Source organism: Apteryx rowi, unplaced genomic scaffold (assembly GCF_003343035.1).
Source record: "Apteryx rowi isolate R43461 unplaced genomic scaffold, aptRow1 scaffold_199, whole genome shotgun sequence".
Lineage (NCBI taxonomy): Eukaryota > Metazoa > Chordata > Aves > Apterygiformes > Apterygidae > Apteryx > Apteryx rowi.
This window is the reverse complement of record NW_020448296.1, coordinates 1,181,792-1,200,535: the sequence shown is the minus strand read 5'-3', so window position 1 is coordinate 1,200,535 and position 18,744 is coordinate 1,181,792. Positions and strand designations below refer to the sequence as shown.

Genomic DNA, 18,744 nt, shown 5'->3' with positions numbered 1-18,744 from the left:
TATGGCAATTCACCTGCTAGTCTGAGTTTGGGACACAGGAATAAATTGATTATTTGAAAGTTCCACTACATTTCTCAAATGAGTCATTTAATTTATCTTGCATTTTTTGCGGTTCAACTGTAAAGCAAATTCTCATTTGTATTTGATTTTCTGAAGTTCAAAGGTTTTATTTTTATATCACCTGAGAGATTAGTTGCACATGGATTTTGCAGTCCTTGTTCAGCTGATAACAAATGCCTTGCTAATTGCTTTCAGCATTAAGAAAAGCAGTAACTGGAACTTCTGTCATGACTGAAGGAATCCATTAAATCTGATGCGACTTTACCTTTTTCTTCATCTTCTTCACTTCCAACTTTGACCTCAGATAAAGTAGTTTCTTTTAGCTGAAGTGCTTTCTGCTCTGTGAGGTGTTGCCTAAGCAGTAGCCAGAAAGTAATCGTGAAAAGAATCTGCAAACAAAAATCAAAACAAAAACGAGACACAGACTAATTGTATATCCCACTTCCTGCCATTGAAAACATGTATTTTCAGCAACTTTTCAATGTTTTCTCTGCACATCAGAAAATGGCAATGATGGCATCAGTGTCAAAGTAAGTATTTGTGGAAATTAAGTCATTTAGGAAACATCCTGCATTAAAAACAACTTTTTTTTTATTTGCACTTTTCACAGGAGTATTAACTTTCAGTCTGCACCTTTTCTTAGATATATTTACCTATTAGGTCCTATTCTACCTTGTCCTATACAGTTATTCTTCCTGTCTTAAAAGTTTAAGGATTTTCCAGTTATGTTTTGATCAGTATAACTCCCATCTGTCCTTTTTTGTTCCTTTTTCCCTTTCTGCAGGGAACAAGCACAGCTAGGTGAGTGTCTTGTCATTATTAGGGTCTGGTAAATCCTAATTCTTTTGATATAAGAGGTTTGGTACTTTAGGTGCTTAAATGCAATTAATTTAAAAACCAAAAATTTCTTTGTGTGTCCTTATGTTATGAAAGACACAGTCAACTAAATGTGCCTTGCATTTGCAGCAGACAGTCACAACATTTGAGATGGCTCTTGACTCCTGGAAGAGCTCTGAGAGATGATTAATTCCATAACAGTAGGATATCTTAGAAATAAATAATCTCTTTAATGAAGAATGTACTTCTAAACTTCTAAAGTGTTTTAGAAAGAGCTAAATTCAACAGGTTGCAATATTGAGAGATGGCCAGGATTCAGAAAACAGCATGATGTCTATTTATCACACACTTGATTTTACACTTACATTCTATAAAGTTTCCCCTGATTTCAGTGGTGCAGTGGTTTGCAGATTATTTCACTACTTTATAAACCAGAAGAATAAAATCTCAAATAGGAAACATGTAAGAGTCAAGTAGTTTGTACACAATACAATACAATACAATGACAAGGCCAATAGTGTAATGTAAAGAGCTCTCTTCTTTTTCATCTAACCTGAAGGTACTTCATGGGGAAAAGAAGAGGTCCTAGGCTGGTGACAGCTGTTTTCACAGGCACTGTGGCTAAGGCTGAGCTGCCATAGAAGATCCTCAGCCTGTGTGAATTGTCACAATTCTTCCAGATACCTCCTGGAGCTCTGGCTTTTGCTACACAAACATCTGATATTATAAAGCACAGATCTGTTCTGCAGCAACAAGCTCTGTCTCACTGCTCTTGCCATTTCCAGAGCCACACTGGGTCTAAGACAAGTTTTGAAGGGTTGTAAACAAAACAAATGCTTTTAGTTCACCTTTCACAGCATCCATTTTATTTCTTTTTCAGACCAGGACACACATTCAAAGCATGTGGAAAATTATGCAGAGAGAATTACAGTATATTGCTTTGGCTCTTTCTCTCCTTGCAGAATACAGTATTCAGTCTTTACTTAAATTTACAGAGTGCATTATATTCAGCCTAAAAAAACAGCAGATGTCTTCTACTAGTTTTATAGGTGTGGCTATCTCATCATATATGCACAACAGTTTCCTTTCCTGATACCAGTTTTAGATAAGACATTTGATGATATAGCTAATCAGAGACTATGGCAAAGGGGCTGACACTATATTAAGACAGTTAAAACCTTTTAGAGATTCACAAAGTCATTGAGACTTGAAACTGTAGAACTTACCTTGCAGAACCCCTCGAGATCTAGCTCTCTTACTAAACTAGCTCTACCTTTACGGGAGAAATAATACAGTGCTCACTAATTTTCAAATGCATTAATGATCCAGAAATGGTTGCCCAAAGGGCAATGCCAACCAGGAAAATCAGTTGCAGGATCACCTTAAATGGAAATTAGGAGGCACAAAGGAAGTGATACACTTAGCTCAAGGGGAGCAGTGCCAACCAGATGCACTCTCTGAGATGCCCCTCTTGACTGCTCTAGGAAACAGATTCCTATTTATGCTCATTCCAACCCCCAGAAGCAAGCCTGCCAAACTCAACGCATTTTGTAGGGCTTTCAAGACATCAAAAGAAAAAAACATCATGCATTGAGATCAACAAACCCTCTTGTTCGTGACCTGAAATGGATTCCAGCTCTTGCTGCTTCAGGTGTAAGAGTAAAGAACTAAAGTTCAGCTACAGTCACATACTGCTGCTTGTGCCAGATGATAAGGGAATGAGTGGTATTAGTAACTTCAGTGACACCACAGTTACATTTGCTATCATATTCAAAGACAGACCTGACATCCCATGGGTAACTGAATACAGCAAAGGCAGTTCCACAGTAAATAAAGCCGCTAAAACTGCAAAGTGTTTATTCAGTTGCCCACAATCATTGAGCTGACTTCATATTCAGAGCTTCATATGGCCCCTGCTTGGGTCTCACTACAACCAGTGGGTATTTTGCCATTGACCACACAGGTGTGGGGTTTATGGTTTTGAAGGCCAGAAGCTTCCATGTGTGATATCTGTGCTGAAGGATTCACAAGTAGCTGAGACATCACACTCTCAGTTATGAGAGGAGAGGTTTAAGAGGATAAAAATTAATCCAACATATCAAATCACATCTACTTTCGCATCCATTTTATAGATCCAAACAAGTGAGCAATTTTCCACCCACTAAGAATTCTCTGCAGAATTATCATGACAGTTTCCAGATACATTTGAAACATTTGTTTTGATATTAGATTTATGAACCAGAAGCAAGTTTTGCAACAACATTTTTAAAATTACTTATCCTTCATTGTAGAACTGCTGCTGAACATGGTCATACTGAATAATGAGGATTCATTCTTAAGAAATGCCAAGAGCTCCACATTTTTCATCACAATATATTTTATGGTGTTCATAAATAAGTCTCAGCTGTTCATAACACATACCTTAGATGCTAATTCCCCAGGTTCCTTTCTTTCTAAAAATCCTGATACTTCAGGAAGCTCATCATTCTTGAGCTCAATACTCCATATATACTGCAACGTTAGCAGTAAATTTCCATAGAAAACCATGAACGGTGAACTGATCATGGCGTATTTCCTTCGGTCCCGAATCATCCACAGTGTGCAAGACCAGATCAATAACACAAAAGTCAACCAACTGTGATATGTGATACTCCAAGCCTTGTGGAAAGAGAAAAGAGAAAGAAAAATGTTCACAGATTTACTCAGGAAAAGCGTTGCTGCATACTGCCAGTCAAACTTTACAGTGTTTCTCTACCTAGCACACATTTTCATTGTCATAAAACTCCCACCTGTATTAATCAGGCCAGCTACAACAAACCCCTTGGAAAACATGCTGAAAATGGATTCTTAAGAAATCCAGAGCTGAGGACGAACCTTTCTTTGTACATTAATTGCAGCTTGGTAAGGTTTGTAAGCAGACTAACCGAGATGGAAAATACAGACTAACTTTTGGGCCCACAAGGCCTCCTTGCAAAACTAGCAGCAAAGAATTCAGAGTGGCAATAGCAAGGGAATGTTCAATAGCTCCTCACGTTCAAGGCCTTCAGCAGACTTAGAAAACGACGCTGACTCCACACCGCTCTTGCTTTTGTGGAATCAATGTTAAATGGAAAACTTTGGTATGTGCACTCCTAATCTGAAGATCATTTAGTCTGCACTAACCATGTTAGTTGGCTTCCTATACTCACAACTACCAAATGTTTTGTACAGCTTGCAGAAATCAGTTACTGAAARCTTATCTATTGTACACATGAGGAAAAGTATTGCTTTTTAAAGTGCTTTTTTTATTATTCATGTCTTGTTACCGATTTAGGGCAAAATTCAGCTATATTTTTATATAAATCTGGAATACCTGTCAACAGAATATTTTAATTTCTCTTTTAATGTAAATAGAAAAGTATGAAACATTAAGAATATTTTAATCAGGTTAGCTCAGCCCCTCTGGAAATGGTATCTTTTAGGGTATGTGAAAACACTAATATGTTGACATATAGGAAATTAACATTCACTCAGATATGTTTAGCTATGCTGTAAGCGGAATTTGGTATAAGTGGAATCAGATCACACCAGAAATGAATTCATAGATGAATTTGGCTACGGTCATTTAAAATGGGGATATTTCACTATGGAAAAATCTAGTAGTGTCTCAATATTATACTAGAAGAAGGGTCTTTAAATACATCTCCACCTTTGACATTGACAGATATAAGCCTGGAAATGAACTAAAAAGGAAATGCAAAGCATGCGAAGCATGCAAGCTGAAAAAAATAAGAAAAAGAGGCATCGTGGTAGTAAGAAAATAAGCACTTGCCAGTGTCTCAAAATGCATCAAGTTAGATCCAGATTCTACACAGAGTTGTTTTATTTAGTTTGTAATGAGAAACATTTCCTGCTAAAGGACAGCAAATAAAGTTTGAAACCAAAAAAACCTACCCACATGTATTTTCTTTTTACTATATGCAAACAAAAAGCAGCCAAAATAATTTGTTTTACCATTTTTAAATGCAGAATCGGGCCAAGAAACTTTATGGTAAATTGCATCACAGTTGAAACCTTTCCAAAACAGTAAAACCAAAGCCTGTATTGGGAATATAGACAGAGAACTAATCATCGTGATGAAAACTAGCTACAGTGCAACTCCAGGTATTTGCATCCAGTGGGCTTAAAAGTAAACAACAAAATGAAAGAAAAAATATAGGTGCTAAGCAATATTATAACAAAATCTTGCTTGGCACAAAGTTGTATTTGCCTTGAGACCTTTCTGTGTCAATACAGGAAATTAGGGTTTATAGATCTTTTTTCTCAAGAGAGTAAACTGTATGCATGCTTCAATTCAAAATGATATAGAAACTATATGGATGTTGAAACTATATGGAATTTCAATAGAAATTATATATTTAAATTTACTAGATGAATATGAAATGCTTTAAAGTTTGCAGACAAATTTCTGACTGGAGCACAAGCATGACAAACCTGCTCATACAAAAGCTTCGGAATCAATAGAAAACTGAGCCTCAGTGGTTTTCTGACATTCAAAAGACAACAAAACATAGGGTTTCCAGTCCTGGAAATGTGATGCTTTACCCAGAACCCTGTGTGTTGCCCTATTTATAGGTCTATAACAGGCTTGAGAATTATGTATTAATAATGTAAAAGGGAACCAAAATGATGCATACTGATATTTTATAACCCTGATGCAAACACTAACTGAAAATCAAAGACCCGATTAGTCCCAGGAAAACACTGAGAACACATTATTTGTTGTTGTCAGTACTTACCATCATAGCTATCAGAGCACAAATGTAGCTTTGTTTCATGATAAATTGGAACACAGAGACCATGGCATGTAATTTAACATTTTCTTTTTCCTCCTGAGTAACTTCCTCTTCCTCTTCCTCCTCCTCTTCCTTTTCTAAGGAGAAAAAAGAAATTCTTATTTGCAATCCATACTGATCTAAAAGTAGTATATGCACACTCTCTCCAGGGAAGTATCCCTGGAATGATATAACTTGTATTCACTCTGATTGCTACTGCTACAGCAACAGCCAGCCCAAGATGGGAGCCAAAGAAAAACTACTTTTGAGCACAGTAAAGCAACACAAGACCTTCGATCACTGTGTTGACAGGCAAAGAGGCAAAGTATGTTGGATAGTATACGCCTGCAGCCCAATTTACAAAGTTGCCAAGTGGTCAGCCATCATTATAAGGTGACAACAATTATTTAAATTTCAGCAGGCCAAGGAGCTTAACAAAATGAAATAAATGTGGGAGGCGGTGAGTTGAGAGAAAGAACAATAAAATATGGAACTAAGGATAATTTCCAGGCAATTCTTTTCACTACCTGACATGTCATCCGAAGGCTCCCATTTGTACTGTGGTGTTGAGTACATGTCTGCTTTGGCTGGACCATTTTCTAATGGAAGTGTGGAGTGGATGGTGTGATAGTCAACGGGGTTCCCATTCACTGTTACCAGCAAAACCTGCCAGAACATCGGAGAGAGGCACCACATTTAGGGCAGCTCTTACAAGAATGAAACCCCCATTTCCCTGCTTCGCTAGTGTTGGTTTTCTAACCTTAAAGGAGCTTAACGAGTAACTGCAGTTGGCTCCTTCCAAAGAAATTGATACTTTACAGTCATGTTGCATGCAAAAGTAGCATGTAACTGCTTCCAAAATTATTTTGGGGAGCTTTTTATGTAATATCAATAAAATAGCAAATTGGTTTCAGTGAAGTTCTTTAACAAACTGTAAAATGCTGCTTCTTCGAACTTCTGCACCTATATCCTTTAAAAGATTTCAGAGTTTTTTCAAATTCTTATAACTTCACATTGCATTAGGCAGCACTTCAATTTACAGACAGGCAATCTGAAAAACAATAAAAGCGTGGACACACAAGCAAATTTACTGCAGTCAGCTGAGCCATGGTAGCTGACTGCATGCTCTTGGCATGTCTCACCTATGACATAAAATAGAGAGAAAAAACAGTTTAAAGGTGGATTAAGTAAGTTAACACATCCACAAGTGAGGAAGGCTAAGGTCAACTACATGGCTCAGTGCACAAATAACTCAGTGAGCCCCTACTCCGACGTCCTGACTTTCCCAGGTTAAGCAGGCAGTTTACAGTCAAGCCGGGAAAGTATCAGGATCTCCTGGCTAACCAGGCTGGCTAAAGTTCAAAGCTGTAACCTCAAATTCATCTTCCTTCTTATGGCTAACTAATATGTGGAGATTTTCAGACTTTAGTTCACATCTAATTAATTTCCAGTAGTTATGAAAATAATGGTTATAACTGACTTTCCATTTTAAATTATTACTGGAGAGATCTACAGTTGCCGCAGTTAATAAAACCAGTTGTGGTAATTATTGTTATTGATTGTTCAGCATTTATGCCACTTGTTAGTACTAATTCAGCATCCCTGCATTTTTTTCTTCTTGTGAATTGAATTTCAGCCCTTGTACTTGTTTGGATTAGAGCTCCAGCAGCAACCATAATAAATATCTCTCATATTGGCAGAAATCCACATGCAATGGGTTGTTGATGGCAGTACATGCTGAAGACTGACTTCTGTTAAGGCCATGAGATAGGAGTATATTTTGCCCAGAGAAACTGCACTGATTCAGACTCTATTTCAGGAGAACAGTATCTGGGTTAAGTTCAGTTATACCAAACACAGGCTGTGGAGCACATTTAGATTTGGTTACAGGTGTTCCCAAAATTCATCTGCATCTCCATTCCTCTGTGTATGCTGAACCAAGGGAGTGTTTCTGCTTTCAGAATCTGCTAGGATTCCTAGCAATCAGGATAAATGGATCAGTTGCTGTCCATTGAAACAGAGATCTGCCTTTTCTGTAATTTGTAAATTAAACTCGTCTGTGTTGTCAGTCATTCTTTAAGGGCCTCAGCATTTCAACAAGAATGAAAGAAAAAAATACAGCAAAGAAGCTAAATCAAGGTTTAAGATGGCTTGCATTAGAAAGCATATTTGGTATCTTATTTAAACCCAATGAAACAGCAAAGATCGTTTGCCAGTTGGTACTACTACAATAGTGCAATTTCAAAGGATAAAGTTTAGGGGTAATCAGTGCATTCTCAGTGTAATTATTAAGGAAGCAAAAGAAAATTATATTTGAGATAATCAATTATAAGGTAAATGACAGACTAAGCAAAATACAGAAGTTTTCAAAATATCAGCTAAGCTTATACTGTATATATCAGTGTAATTCATATTTATATACATTAAAAAGAATTACAAAATTACAAAGACTAGTAGTATACTAACATCCGATGGCTTGTATTCATCTTGGGTCATTGACAGAAGCTGCAAAAAGCAATGCAAGGACAAATTATTAAAGAAGAAGCACAGCTCAAGCATTAATAAGTCTAACTTTCTGAATACAGGCATGCATATTTGCTGACTTTTGCAGAAGGTTTGCATTAAGGAATTCAGAAAGAATTCTTAAAAAGCCAGCAGAATTGTACACTGTGCTCCATACAATGATATTTAGTATACCACAAGCACTGACATGACCTTATTGTATGTTCCTGTGAATTCTAAATCAAAATTGAGAATGCTGTATTGAAATTTTAGGTATTAGCTCGAAGAATTAATCAGTATGGCACTATGCTGATTAATTGCTTTCTAATGATCCAATGCTTAAAAACTAAGTTTTTAAATGATCATTAGAATTGCCCTGTTATAAAACCTCTTCTAATAAAATGCTTACACAAATACAAAATGTGATACTTACATTTCTAATTATTAGTAACATCCTTTTCATCAATTAGAACTATTCTTCATTGAACAAAAATGATTGGTTTTATCCAAGGCCGAGTGATAAATGCTAAGCGATCACCAGAACAGGAAGTAAAACCAATAATTTTTATGTGTTAGAAGAGTGCACTAAAGGATAATCAAGAGCTACAGCAGTTTTAGTTTTCCAGGAGCATCTTCCACTGAAGTCAGTGAGAAGTTTTTCTAAAGACTTATGATTCATAGGAGAAGAAAAAATCTTACACAAATAGTATCCTCAAGTGTGTTAAAAGTCCCAAGTTCATCTTTCTCTATCATTGTATTGGTTACTCCAGTACAATTTTTTGTCTACAGGAGATTTTCAGGAATATTTTCAGTGCACGCCCTTTCTAGTTTTTCTGTAATAACTGTTGAAGATACTAAACTGAAAACTAAAAATTTCCACTTAGACAGCTGAATTGAAAAATGTAATAATTTTTTTTTCGTTAGAGTAGATTCAGTTCATTCATTTGCTACCCCATTTACCATTACTACGATTATGACAGAGTTCTTGGGGCTTAAGTATATGTGGCTCAACCGGATATTTATATACACCAAATTTGACTGCAACTAGTCAAATGAAATTTTGCAAATCAGTAGGCGAGGATTGAAATCTGACAATTCCTAGGAGCTTTTACACCGTCTTCCCTACCCTGACATCGACATCCAACAAGGGCACCAGCATTCCTGAAGGAAGGTAAGCTGGCAGTTCCTCAGTAATTACAAGGCAGATCAAAACTTTACATCAGGATGTAGCTCCCTGGCAGACTTTCTAGTTGTTTTGCGCAAAGACAAGAGCCTGATGCTAAAAGTATGCCCTAAAACTTATTAGACATAGAAGCTGAAAATATACAGCACATTCTACTTTTACTTCCTTGGACTGGCTCTCGTGTTTTTTCTTTCTTTTTTTACTAGTTTTTACAGAATAAATTTCCTGCCCTACCACACAGCCTTGATATTAAACCAGATTTACATAATCACACACGCACATCTTTTTACTTAAGGCCTATATTAAGCTGCTTCCATTAACTACAAAGGAACTTTGGTAAAATTAACTGGAGGTTTGAAACATGCAATGCAGAGAACTTTCTCCCTCCAGCCTTACTTTTCTCTCATCAGTTGTGTAGTGGCTTGCATACCACAGACTACGTCTTCTCTCTGCTGTCATTGCAACTGGGCTGCAGGCTATTTCTTTGTCGTCTTCTCTGCTATCAGATTTCTCTTCATCAGGCATCTCCTAAACAATGCAAATTACAAGACTAGTTATAATCCTCCAAATAACTTTCTTACTAGAGGAATTTAAGTTTTGCCCTAACCAATGTTCCCTCTCTAAAGTATGTCTTTGAAACATGTTTTAGTGTTTAATGTATTATAGCTATGATGGATGACTTTTACTGAGATGACATTTTCAGAAATGATGACAGAGCTATTCTAGAAATGCTAGTCCATCAGTATCAAGATGTTTCCTGATAGTTACAGGATATCAGAATTACACAGATTTACACATCCTATTTTACTGTACAGTTGTACCATAAGCAATTACACAGATGTTTAATCTTCAAGACAGTGTATTGAAAGAAAATTCATATTCTTTGCTGCCTATATGTGAAAAGACAATTCTGTTTCATTAAACCGAAGAATTAAAAAGAAAAGCTCAAAACCTTTTGATCATATGTAACAATCATTACAGGCTAACCTAATGCACTAATCCATGTCTTGATATCTAATAATATAGTCAATGCTGGTTGCCCATCTAGGCTCGTCTGGTCTTGCCTCTGAGCCATGAAAATAGCTGTGTGTGCTCATGCTCACATGAAGGACAAGAAGATGACTGGAAAAAGACAACACAAATTTACCAAGGGTAAAGCATGCCTGACCAACCTGATTGCTTTCTATGCTGAAACAACTCACTTAGTGGATGAAGGGAGAGCTGTGGATTTCATCTATCTTGATTTTAGCCAAGTTTCTGACATAGTTTCCCACAACTTCCTCACTGACAAGCTGGTAAGATCTGTTCTGGATAGAGGGACCACAAGATGGGTGGAGAACTGGCTAGACTGTTGAGCTCAAAGGGTGGTGCTTAATGGCTCAAAGTTAAACCGATAGTCAGTTATGAGTGGAGTTCCTTGGGGATCCATACCAGGTCTGATACTACTTAACATCTTCAAAACTATCTGGATGATGGAATTGAATGCACCCACACAAAGTTTGTGGATGACACTGAACTTGGAGGAGAGGTAGAAAGGTCAGAAGACAGAACCACCAAACAGAGCCACCTTGATAGGTTGCAAGATTTGGGCCAACAAGAATTGCAGAAGGTTTAACAAAGATATTGCATCTGGGGCAGAATAATCCCACACAGCAGTAAAGGCTGGGAACAGACTGGGAGCAGTCCCGCAGAAAAGGCCCTGGGGGTCCTAGTGCACAGCACGCCGAACATGAGCCAGCAGTGCATCCTTGCAGCAATGAAGGCAAACATGTCCTGTGCTGCATCAGCAAAAGTACAGCCAGCAGGTCAAGGGAGGTGATTCTTCTGCTTTACTGGGCACATGTTAGGCCATACCCACAATACTGTGCACTTCTGGTCCCCTCAGTTCAAGAAAGACATGGAAAATCTGGACAGGGTCTGGCAGAGAACCAACAGATGATTAGAGGGTTGGAGAAGCTGACAGATGAAGGAAGATTGCGGGAATTGGGTTTGTTCAGTGCAGCATTTTCTTTTAACATTGTGTAGCAGCTGCAGTATTCAAAGACAATCTGAAAAGAGCCTGTTTCTGAGACAACTCTTGTGAAATGCAGTGGGAATTTTGTCTGCAGAAGGACTACAAAATGCAATTCATATAAGAAGGAAAGAATGCCAGGTCTACACAGTCTCACAATCTGATCTTAAAATCTGCTACTCCAGTATTACACTTGGCTTATAAACAGTTTTTAGACTGAATAAGAAAAGCTATTTCTTTTAGCCTAATGTAGTAAATATGTTTAAATTCTGAACAAAGTGTGTCCTAAAACAGGTTTTGTTCAAGGGATACTTTTGAATAAAATTTCCTAGGTGAGACAGTTGTTAATGTACCTGCCAGCAATAAAAAGAGAACAACTGTTTCACATTAAATAGCATGTGGCATACCATCTTTGTCATTCATCCATTTATAGGTAGGTTAATGGTGAGATCACAAATACAGTATAACTTTGAAAACACTGGGGATTGCAAAGGCAGGTTATATACTTAGTAATGAACCAAATGCACCACAGATTCACAAGCCAAAAATCGTACTTCAGTGAAACCTTGGATACAATTATTTCTGGATTTAAACAACGATTAAGAATGTTACCAGGAGAAAGCTAGTAAGAGAAATAATAATTCCTGATCCATGGCAGCACTAAAGGAAAAAAAAGACAGAGAGAGAGAGAGAGAGCGAGAAGGAGAGAGAGAAGGGCATAAGGAAAAAGTATGCAAAAGATGATAAATTTTGAAAATCTCAGCATCTCTTTCTAAAGACAGATTCTTGTAACACTACATCCTCTGCATCAAAAGGAAGCATTAATGCATGGGTATTGGTTTGTTTATAATGTTTTCCTTTTTAACAGTTTCTATTTCCCGTCAGAGGGAAGCATCATTCCCTTGGCACCTGAAGTTCCCGAGAGATGCAAAGACTTTGCATTGCCTCTCATGTAGCTGTGGCTTTAAGAGACACTATCTGTTTTTAAATCAACACTCTTTTGATGTTATTCACTCTAACTTAACTCTAAGTGCTACTTGGAAACCACTTCTAATCTGAGGTGTTCCCATTTCTCAGAGACTGATTTTAGTGTCTTATTGGAAGATCCACCTAAGTCAATGAGAATCAACTAAGAGAAGGAAGTGTGGGCTAGTCCCCTATCGTTCCTCTACAGCCCACAGAGGCACTGGTGAGATTCACCTTCTTCCGAGACAGACAAGCCCATTTCTCTCCACTGAGAGTAACTAACAAAGCTGGCACCAAACTTTAAGACAGTGACAAATTGGATGAAAAGAATCCAGGTACTGGAAATGAATTCCCAGAAATGCTGAGATCACACAGCACTCATTAACCGCATTTCACATGTGGTTATTCCTCTGTGAGCAGTTCTCATGATTCTACTACAAAGTTTGTGAGATGTGAAGTTTTAGTTACAGCCCCAGTGCTAAAATCATACTATTATCTGAAAATCTCAGTTTTCATTTCAGGAAAGAAAAAAGCAAGTTTCCAGCTGCTGCAGCTGCAGAGAAAATAATAAGAAAAAAGATCCTAAAATAATCCTATGCCAGAGGGCATTGGACCGCATTGGACCACAATCTTTTAAAGCCCCGTGATTTTAAAAAAGTCAGTCTTAAGATTTCTGGAGACTTGAGACATGACTTTTTAATAACTTAAGCAGGCAGTTCTGGCATCATTCACCTTTTATTATGAAGTTCAATATATGCAAAACCCAAACATCAGACATCCAAATTCAGAGGTGATGTATTTTGTCTGCATTTTAAATGCTAAACTTATCCATTATATGAATGTAACTTATACAACTTATCCGTTATATTATCCATTATATGAAGAAACACCTTTAAAATAAGAAAACCTTAAACATTTTTCGTGTTACTATAAGCCTCTCTAATTCACAGCTCAGTCCTGAGTATTTACACTGTGGTATACAGCACTGTTAAACCTGAACTCTAAAACCCATGTCTAGCCTCAGAGAATTACAAGATTAAAATAAATAAAGGTTAGGATCATCCTTTTTATACTTATGGTTTCTAAGCTTTAAAGGTACATTTGGGTTCTTATTTTCCTCTGAAATAATAAAAAGTAAAAATTTACTTTTTGTCTCCTTTCGCTCTTGTGCTTAAATGAAAACTGGGATTTTCTCTCAAGCGTACAGATTCAGGAGCAAAGGTTTCTAGAAAACAGTGCTATATCTGTGATAAAATTACAAATCTCTGTCCTGTTTCACACTGTCCTGTGCCAGCCTGTGTTTTAGTTTGGTCCTGCCAGGCAACAAGCCCTGGGCGTTAGCCTTCCATTCGATAATACCTACGCTAGTTCATATTGATGCTGGCTTTCCAAATGAAAATGTTACAGCTCTGGCTTTGCAGTCCTTAAATAAATAGTCCCACTGACTTTAAGAAAAATATTCATGTAAAAGCCGCAAGATCAGACTCTTGAAGACAGGTATGAGAAAGACTGAACTCAAGATACCAGCTTGCACTTCTCTATTTCCCTTAGCTTTCCTGAATGTTTGCACTTCTGTTAGCAAGCATCGGCATCAGCCAGCCTCCCTATCATTAGTGCTAATAAGGAAAGTTTGCTTTGTGGTGTCTTTCACTTTATAGCTGGGAAAAGAAAAGGAAATTACCATTACAATAGGCTCTTGTAGCCAAAGACGTATAAGAGTTGCGAGGGTGTAGTACATCACCAGTAGTAAGATTGGATTAGCATTGTGATACCAGTATAATTCTTGATTTCTTATGATCATCCAAGTGCTTGAACAGTTTGTCTGAATAAGAGAAGTGACACCAAACAGCCTGTGGATATAAAAAAGATGGAGTTAGAGAATAAATAGCAAATCTTACATCATTTTTTTTAATGTTTCAGTCCTTTTTTCTTACCTATAATACCGATTGCTCTGCTCAGAAATAGGATTTGCCATCTTCTTTAAAATGCAATTAGTATTTTCATTCCACAACACTTAGAGAAAAGCACTCAGTTCTCAACACAGAAAATAGAAGTATAATGTTACTATACCTACTATGTCCAATGCAAAAGCTTAAAATGACCTGAGCCCTGCAGGCCCAGAGCTACGGAATAAGGGGGGAGAAAATGTGGCTGTAAGGCCATTTGGCAAATCACAGTAGCATGGCATTTCAGAATGATTTAGTAAACTGACATGCAACATCATTCCACTCACTCTGCTAGGACAAAGCCGTACAGTGCATCTCCTCAGTACTTAAAACAGTGTGCCGAAAATTAAAAAAGTTAGCTAATATTATTAATAAATTGTGCTAATTATACAAACACTAATACACATATAGAGCTCCACTGAATTCAGAGCCATTATGAATAGAAAAGTTAAACATTCAGAAAAGCAATTGTTCTGAATGATCAAATCATTGATTAAAAAAAGGCAGAAAAAGGTTTTGGCACAATTAGTATCAATGTATTTGCAGTATGAAGACTGCTGATATGAGATATTTGACTATTTCTGGAAAAAAATGGGATCTCACAGTATTTCCATCAAGTAAGAAACTGTGAGTTGAAAAAAACACAAGAATTAAAAAAAAAAAAATCCCCAACATTTCAAACTTAAGACAAGATGTTAGGTGCTTTGAACCTGAAACAAAGTTGTAGGAAGGCATAATTAATCTGGGTCTTTCAGGGTAAAACATTTTACAGGCTTCCAAGCTAGTTTATAAAGTTACCAGTAGCACATATCAGTATTCATTATAAATAGTTTTCTTTGTTTTATCAATGAAGTTTTTTCTTCCACAATGCATTTGAGAGTTTTCAATTTTTACATGAAATAGATTTGATGCTAAGAGATCCGTGTTCCAGGAGAACTATTTCCTGATAGAGCAAAAAATCCCAAACTATGGTTTGAGATTTATGGTTTACTCTGAAAGAGTAAAACAAATACATTAAAAAAAATGTTTCTCTATTGGGGCATTTAATCATAAGCAGTAAATGTCTAGAGGATTACTACTTCTTTGACCCAGCAAGATCCAACATGAAAGGGTGAATGAACACAAAGAACTAATGAGTATGATATTCAACAGAGATGGACTGCCTGAAATGTGCCCTTCAGATGTTATAAAGTGAGAAGAAATTTAAAAAGGAGAGGTTATATCTCTTCATTCACTGGGGATTAGTGGCATGGGTATAATACCATTAGCTGCCAGAACTAGTGCTCTATAGCATTTCATTAAACAATTTATCAGCACTCACTTCTCATTCTGATTGTCAGCATGAGCCAAAGGTTATAAACTTTAAGACTTCATAGAGCTTTTGGGTGGATCCAAGGTTTGAAAGGAAAAAAAAATGGATCCTGCATAAAAAATAAAATGTTGTAACTTAAAGGAGCTGACAGAGCTGTGTTTGGAGTCAACTCAGATTCAAACTTCTGTAGCATCCAAGCAGATTTAGAACTGGTGTTATGGTTTGGCTCCATCTCACTGAAATTCACACTCAATTGTATTTTGTTCATATTTCTATCAGCATAGGGGAACATCTTATTTTGTCTGCTTTCCTCTCTGCCGACTGACTTGCAATTTTTGCCCGTCACTGTTTGCTGAGCTCCTATTAGTTTTATCTTCCACCTCTATTTCACAACACAGTCTTCACTTCTATCTAAGCACAGTATGAATCACCTTATTTCTGTTTTATAAGCCTATCACAAATTCAGATTGCAATCCAGCTCTTACTGAAGTAGGAAGTCTTTCCCTTGACAGTGAGTACTGTGCAATTCCTATAGAAATCAGGAAAAGCTTGGTTCCTGAAGGTCCTTGGGCCCTTCTTCCAGGCAGCTGTGATCCTCATACCACATATTCCATTGTCCTGTGAAACTATAAAGTCTCAACAATTTGCATTTCATTTTTATCTGCACTGAAAAACTGTTCTGCATAATCTTACCTGTTAGGAAATTTTACTAGTGTTTCAGTTAAACATTCCTTCTCTTAGTTTTGTCTGCATGCTTCAAATGATACATAATTTCTAATACTGAAATTAATTCTATGCCCTTCTAGTCCTTCATTCACCAAATATTCCTAAATTATTAAATCTCTATTTCCTCTAAGTTGTAACGTGACCAGCAATATATTCATTTAACTCATTTCACCTTGTCTCATAAATCAAGAATGTAGACGAACTGCTGTGACTTTCATTTCTGAAGTCTCACAAGTTTTTGATAATAGTTAAGCACGAAGGTGCTCAACACTACATTCCCAATGCAGCCAATTCAAAACACACTCAAGTCTTGAGAATGCTCATTCTGTCTATAGGCTTGAATAAAGCTACAAGCTGCTGCTCATTCAATCTTTAAGCTTGGTCGTTATCTTCAGTGAGAATTGCTGGTGCAGAATATTTTTCAAGGACAGGACATAAACTCATCTGTTCTTATTCAAAGCTTTTAAATGCACAGGAATGATTGCCATAAAACATACAAACACTTATAGCAGGCAATATATATAATGTCATTATATTCAGTTCTGCATACTTCATTCCAGAAAGGTGTCATTATATTCAATATTAATTAGAATCAGCTGTATTTGTGCCCAACTCTGATCTTAATGTGGCTCTGTCTTAACCAACATACATGTATAACATTAGTAAAGTCAGAATGAGGTTTAAATGAGGGAAATCAGATGCAAAACAGGATAAGCATGTACATGTCCGGATACAGAAAACTAATAAAACAAATATGGAGAGACCGCTTATTACTGAAAATGTTTTACTTTTCAAAAGACTGCATTTAACTTCAAGAACAACTGGAGGTTTGGAAGATGCAATAGATTTATCTTTCTTTTCTCACAAAGGAGCAAAAATTGTGTTTCTCAAAGTCTTCATTCTGAAAAAAATGCATTTCATAAAAAAGTATAACTATAGCAGAAATCATCTGGAAAATTTCTGAAACTATAAAGGGCCAAGAGGAGCTTTATTGTCTGACTGAGGCATGCTCTAAATAACGCAGTGAAAACCAGTTCTTAAAACAAAGGTGATATCTATTTGTCCAATTCCTACTCTGCAAGCTTGTTTTCCCAGCAAAGCTTCCTACCGAATCTGTGAATCATCCTTTTGGCAGATGCAATTTCATCTCCTATGACTCTCTGACAAAGCTGTAAGTTGTGACCATAACAAATTTTTGATACCAGTTAAGCATTAAAAATGAGATGAGTAAGATAAAAATGCAGCTTTTAATTGAAAAACAAATTCCTTTTGCACCCACAAATATTTGACCTATGGAGCTGCTGAAGGACCACGAATGTTATTATCGCATTATGTACATTGCTAAAACATCTCCAACACACATTATTTTATTAGCATATTAATATAGTACAAGAATTAGTGTTAATATATGGTCATGCTATTAAATATGAACAAAGATGGCTACCTAGACAAAAAAAGTAAATATATGTTTCATATACAGAATTATCAAACATAGTAATTACAAATCAGTTAGTCCAGTGAATTTTGCCTACAGTGAAAATGATCTGAAACATTTTTCAGTGTAAAAATATATTTGTCTGTTCAGATCCTAGATGTACTGATGTTTCAGAAGTTGATTTCAGACCAGGATTTGCCTCATAATTTCCAAGGCCAGGAAGGGAAGGAATAATTCTGACTTCCTGCACAACATAGGACACACAATAATTCTTGTATCGAACAAATAACTTGTGGTTGAATTTGAGTTTATGGTTTAGAAAGGCATCCAACCTTGATTTCAAGTGATAGCAACTCTTCTATCGCCTTATTACTTTCTAATGCACTAGTCTCTACAGTAGTTTTGTCTACCTGAGATTTCCAGTCCCTGCATCTTCCTACACCTGTGCCTGCTACTTTCCATATTACTTTTCACTACACAACAGACTGGGAATCATTTTCCTACATCTTTTCTGAGCTTTTCAGTTTTTAGCAACCTCATCCAATAATCCAAGGCAAGCATCATATTCCACCTCCATCTCTCAGTGCAACTTTCACTTGTTTGTACAGCCTAGCAGTCACACTTGGCCACTACCTAAGACATCAGAGCAGGAGCCCATATGTACATGTTTATCCAAATACATTCAAGCTCCTTTGGACAGTTTAAACACCAATTAGGAAATATGTGAAAGCTGTTTATTGGTACAATATTAGACTGAAAATTTCTAAACTGGCCAATGCACAATGTTCATGCAGTAATACACAAAACCAGCAAACAAAAAATTCCAAGGACAATGGAGCTTTCTTTTTTTTCTCTCTCAGGTGATACTTTCTAGCTTTGTTTCCTAAGGAACTGCTTTGTCTCTTTTGTCTTCCCAGCAGCTAGTGAGCATGCTGGTCAATTCCATGCCCCC

The 18,744-nt window shown here is 36.8% G+C and overlaps 1 protein-coding gene across 1 annotated transcript in view; it reads right to left on the bottom strand.

Annotated features, from left to right (window-relative positions):
- The window catches only part of PIEZO2 (piezo type mechanosensitive ion channel component 2), a 145,477-nt gene that overhangs the window by 90,699 nt on the left and 36,034 nt on the right, over nt 1-18,744 (bottom strand). The window contains exons 4-10 of the mRNA XM_026063058.1: nt 14,061-14,223; nt 9,793-9,924; nt 8,178-8,216; nt 6,239-6,377; nt 5,676-5,809; nt 3,319-3,555; nt 326-449 (exon numbers count right to left, since the gene is read on the bottom strand). Of these exons, the coding sequence (XP_025918843.1) occupies nt 326-449; nt 3,319-3,555; nt 5,676-5,809; nt 6,239-6,377; nt 8,178-8,216; nt 9,793-9,924; nt 14,061-14,223 (968 nt within the window). The remainder of the gene's footprint in view (nt 1-325; nt 450-3,318; nt 3,556-5,675; nt 5,810-6,238; nt 6,378-8,177; nt 8,217-9,792; nt 9,925-14,060; nt 14,224-18,744) is intronic.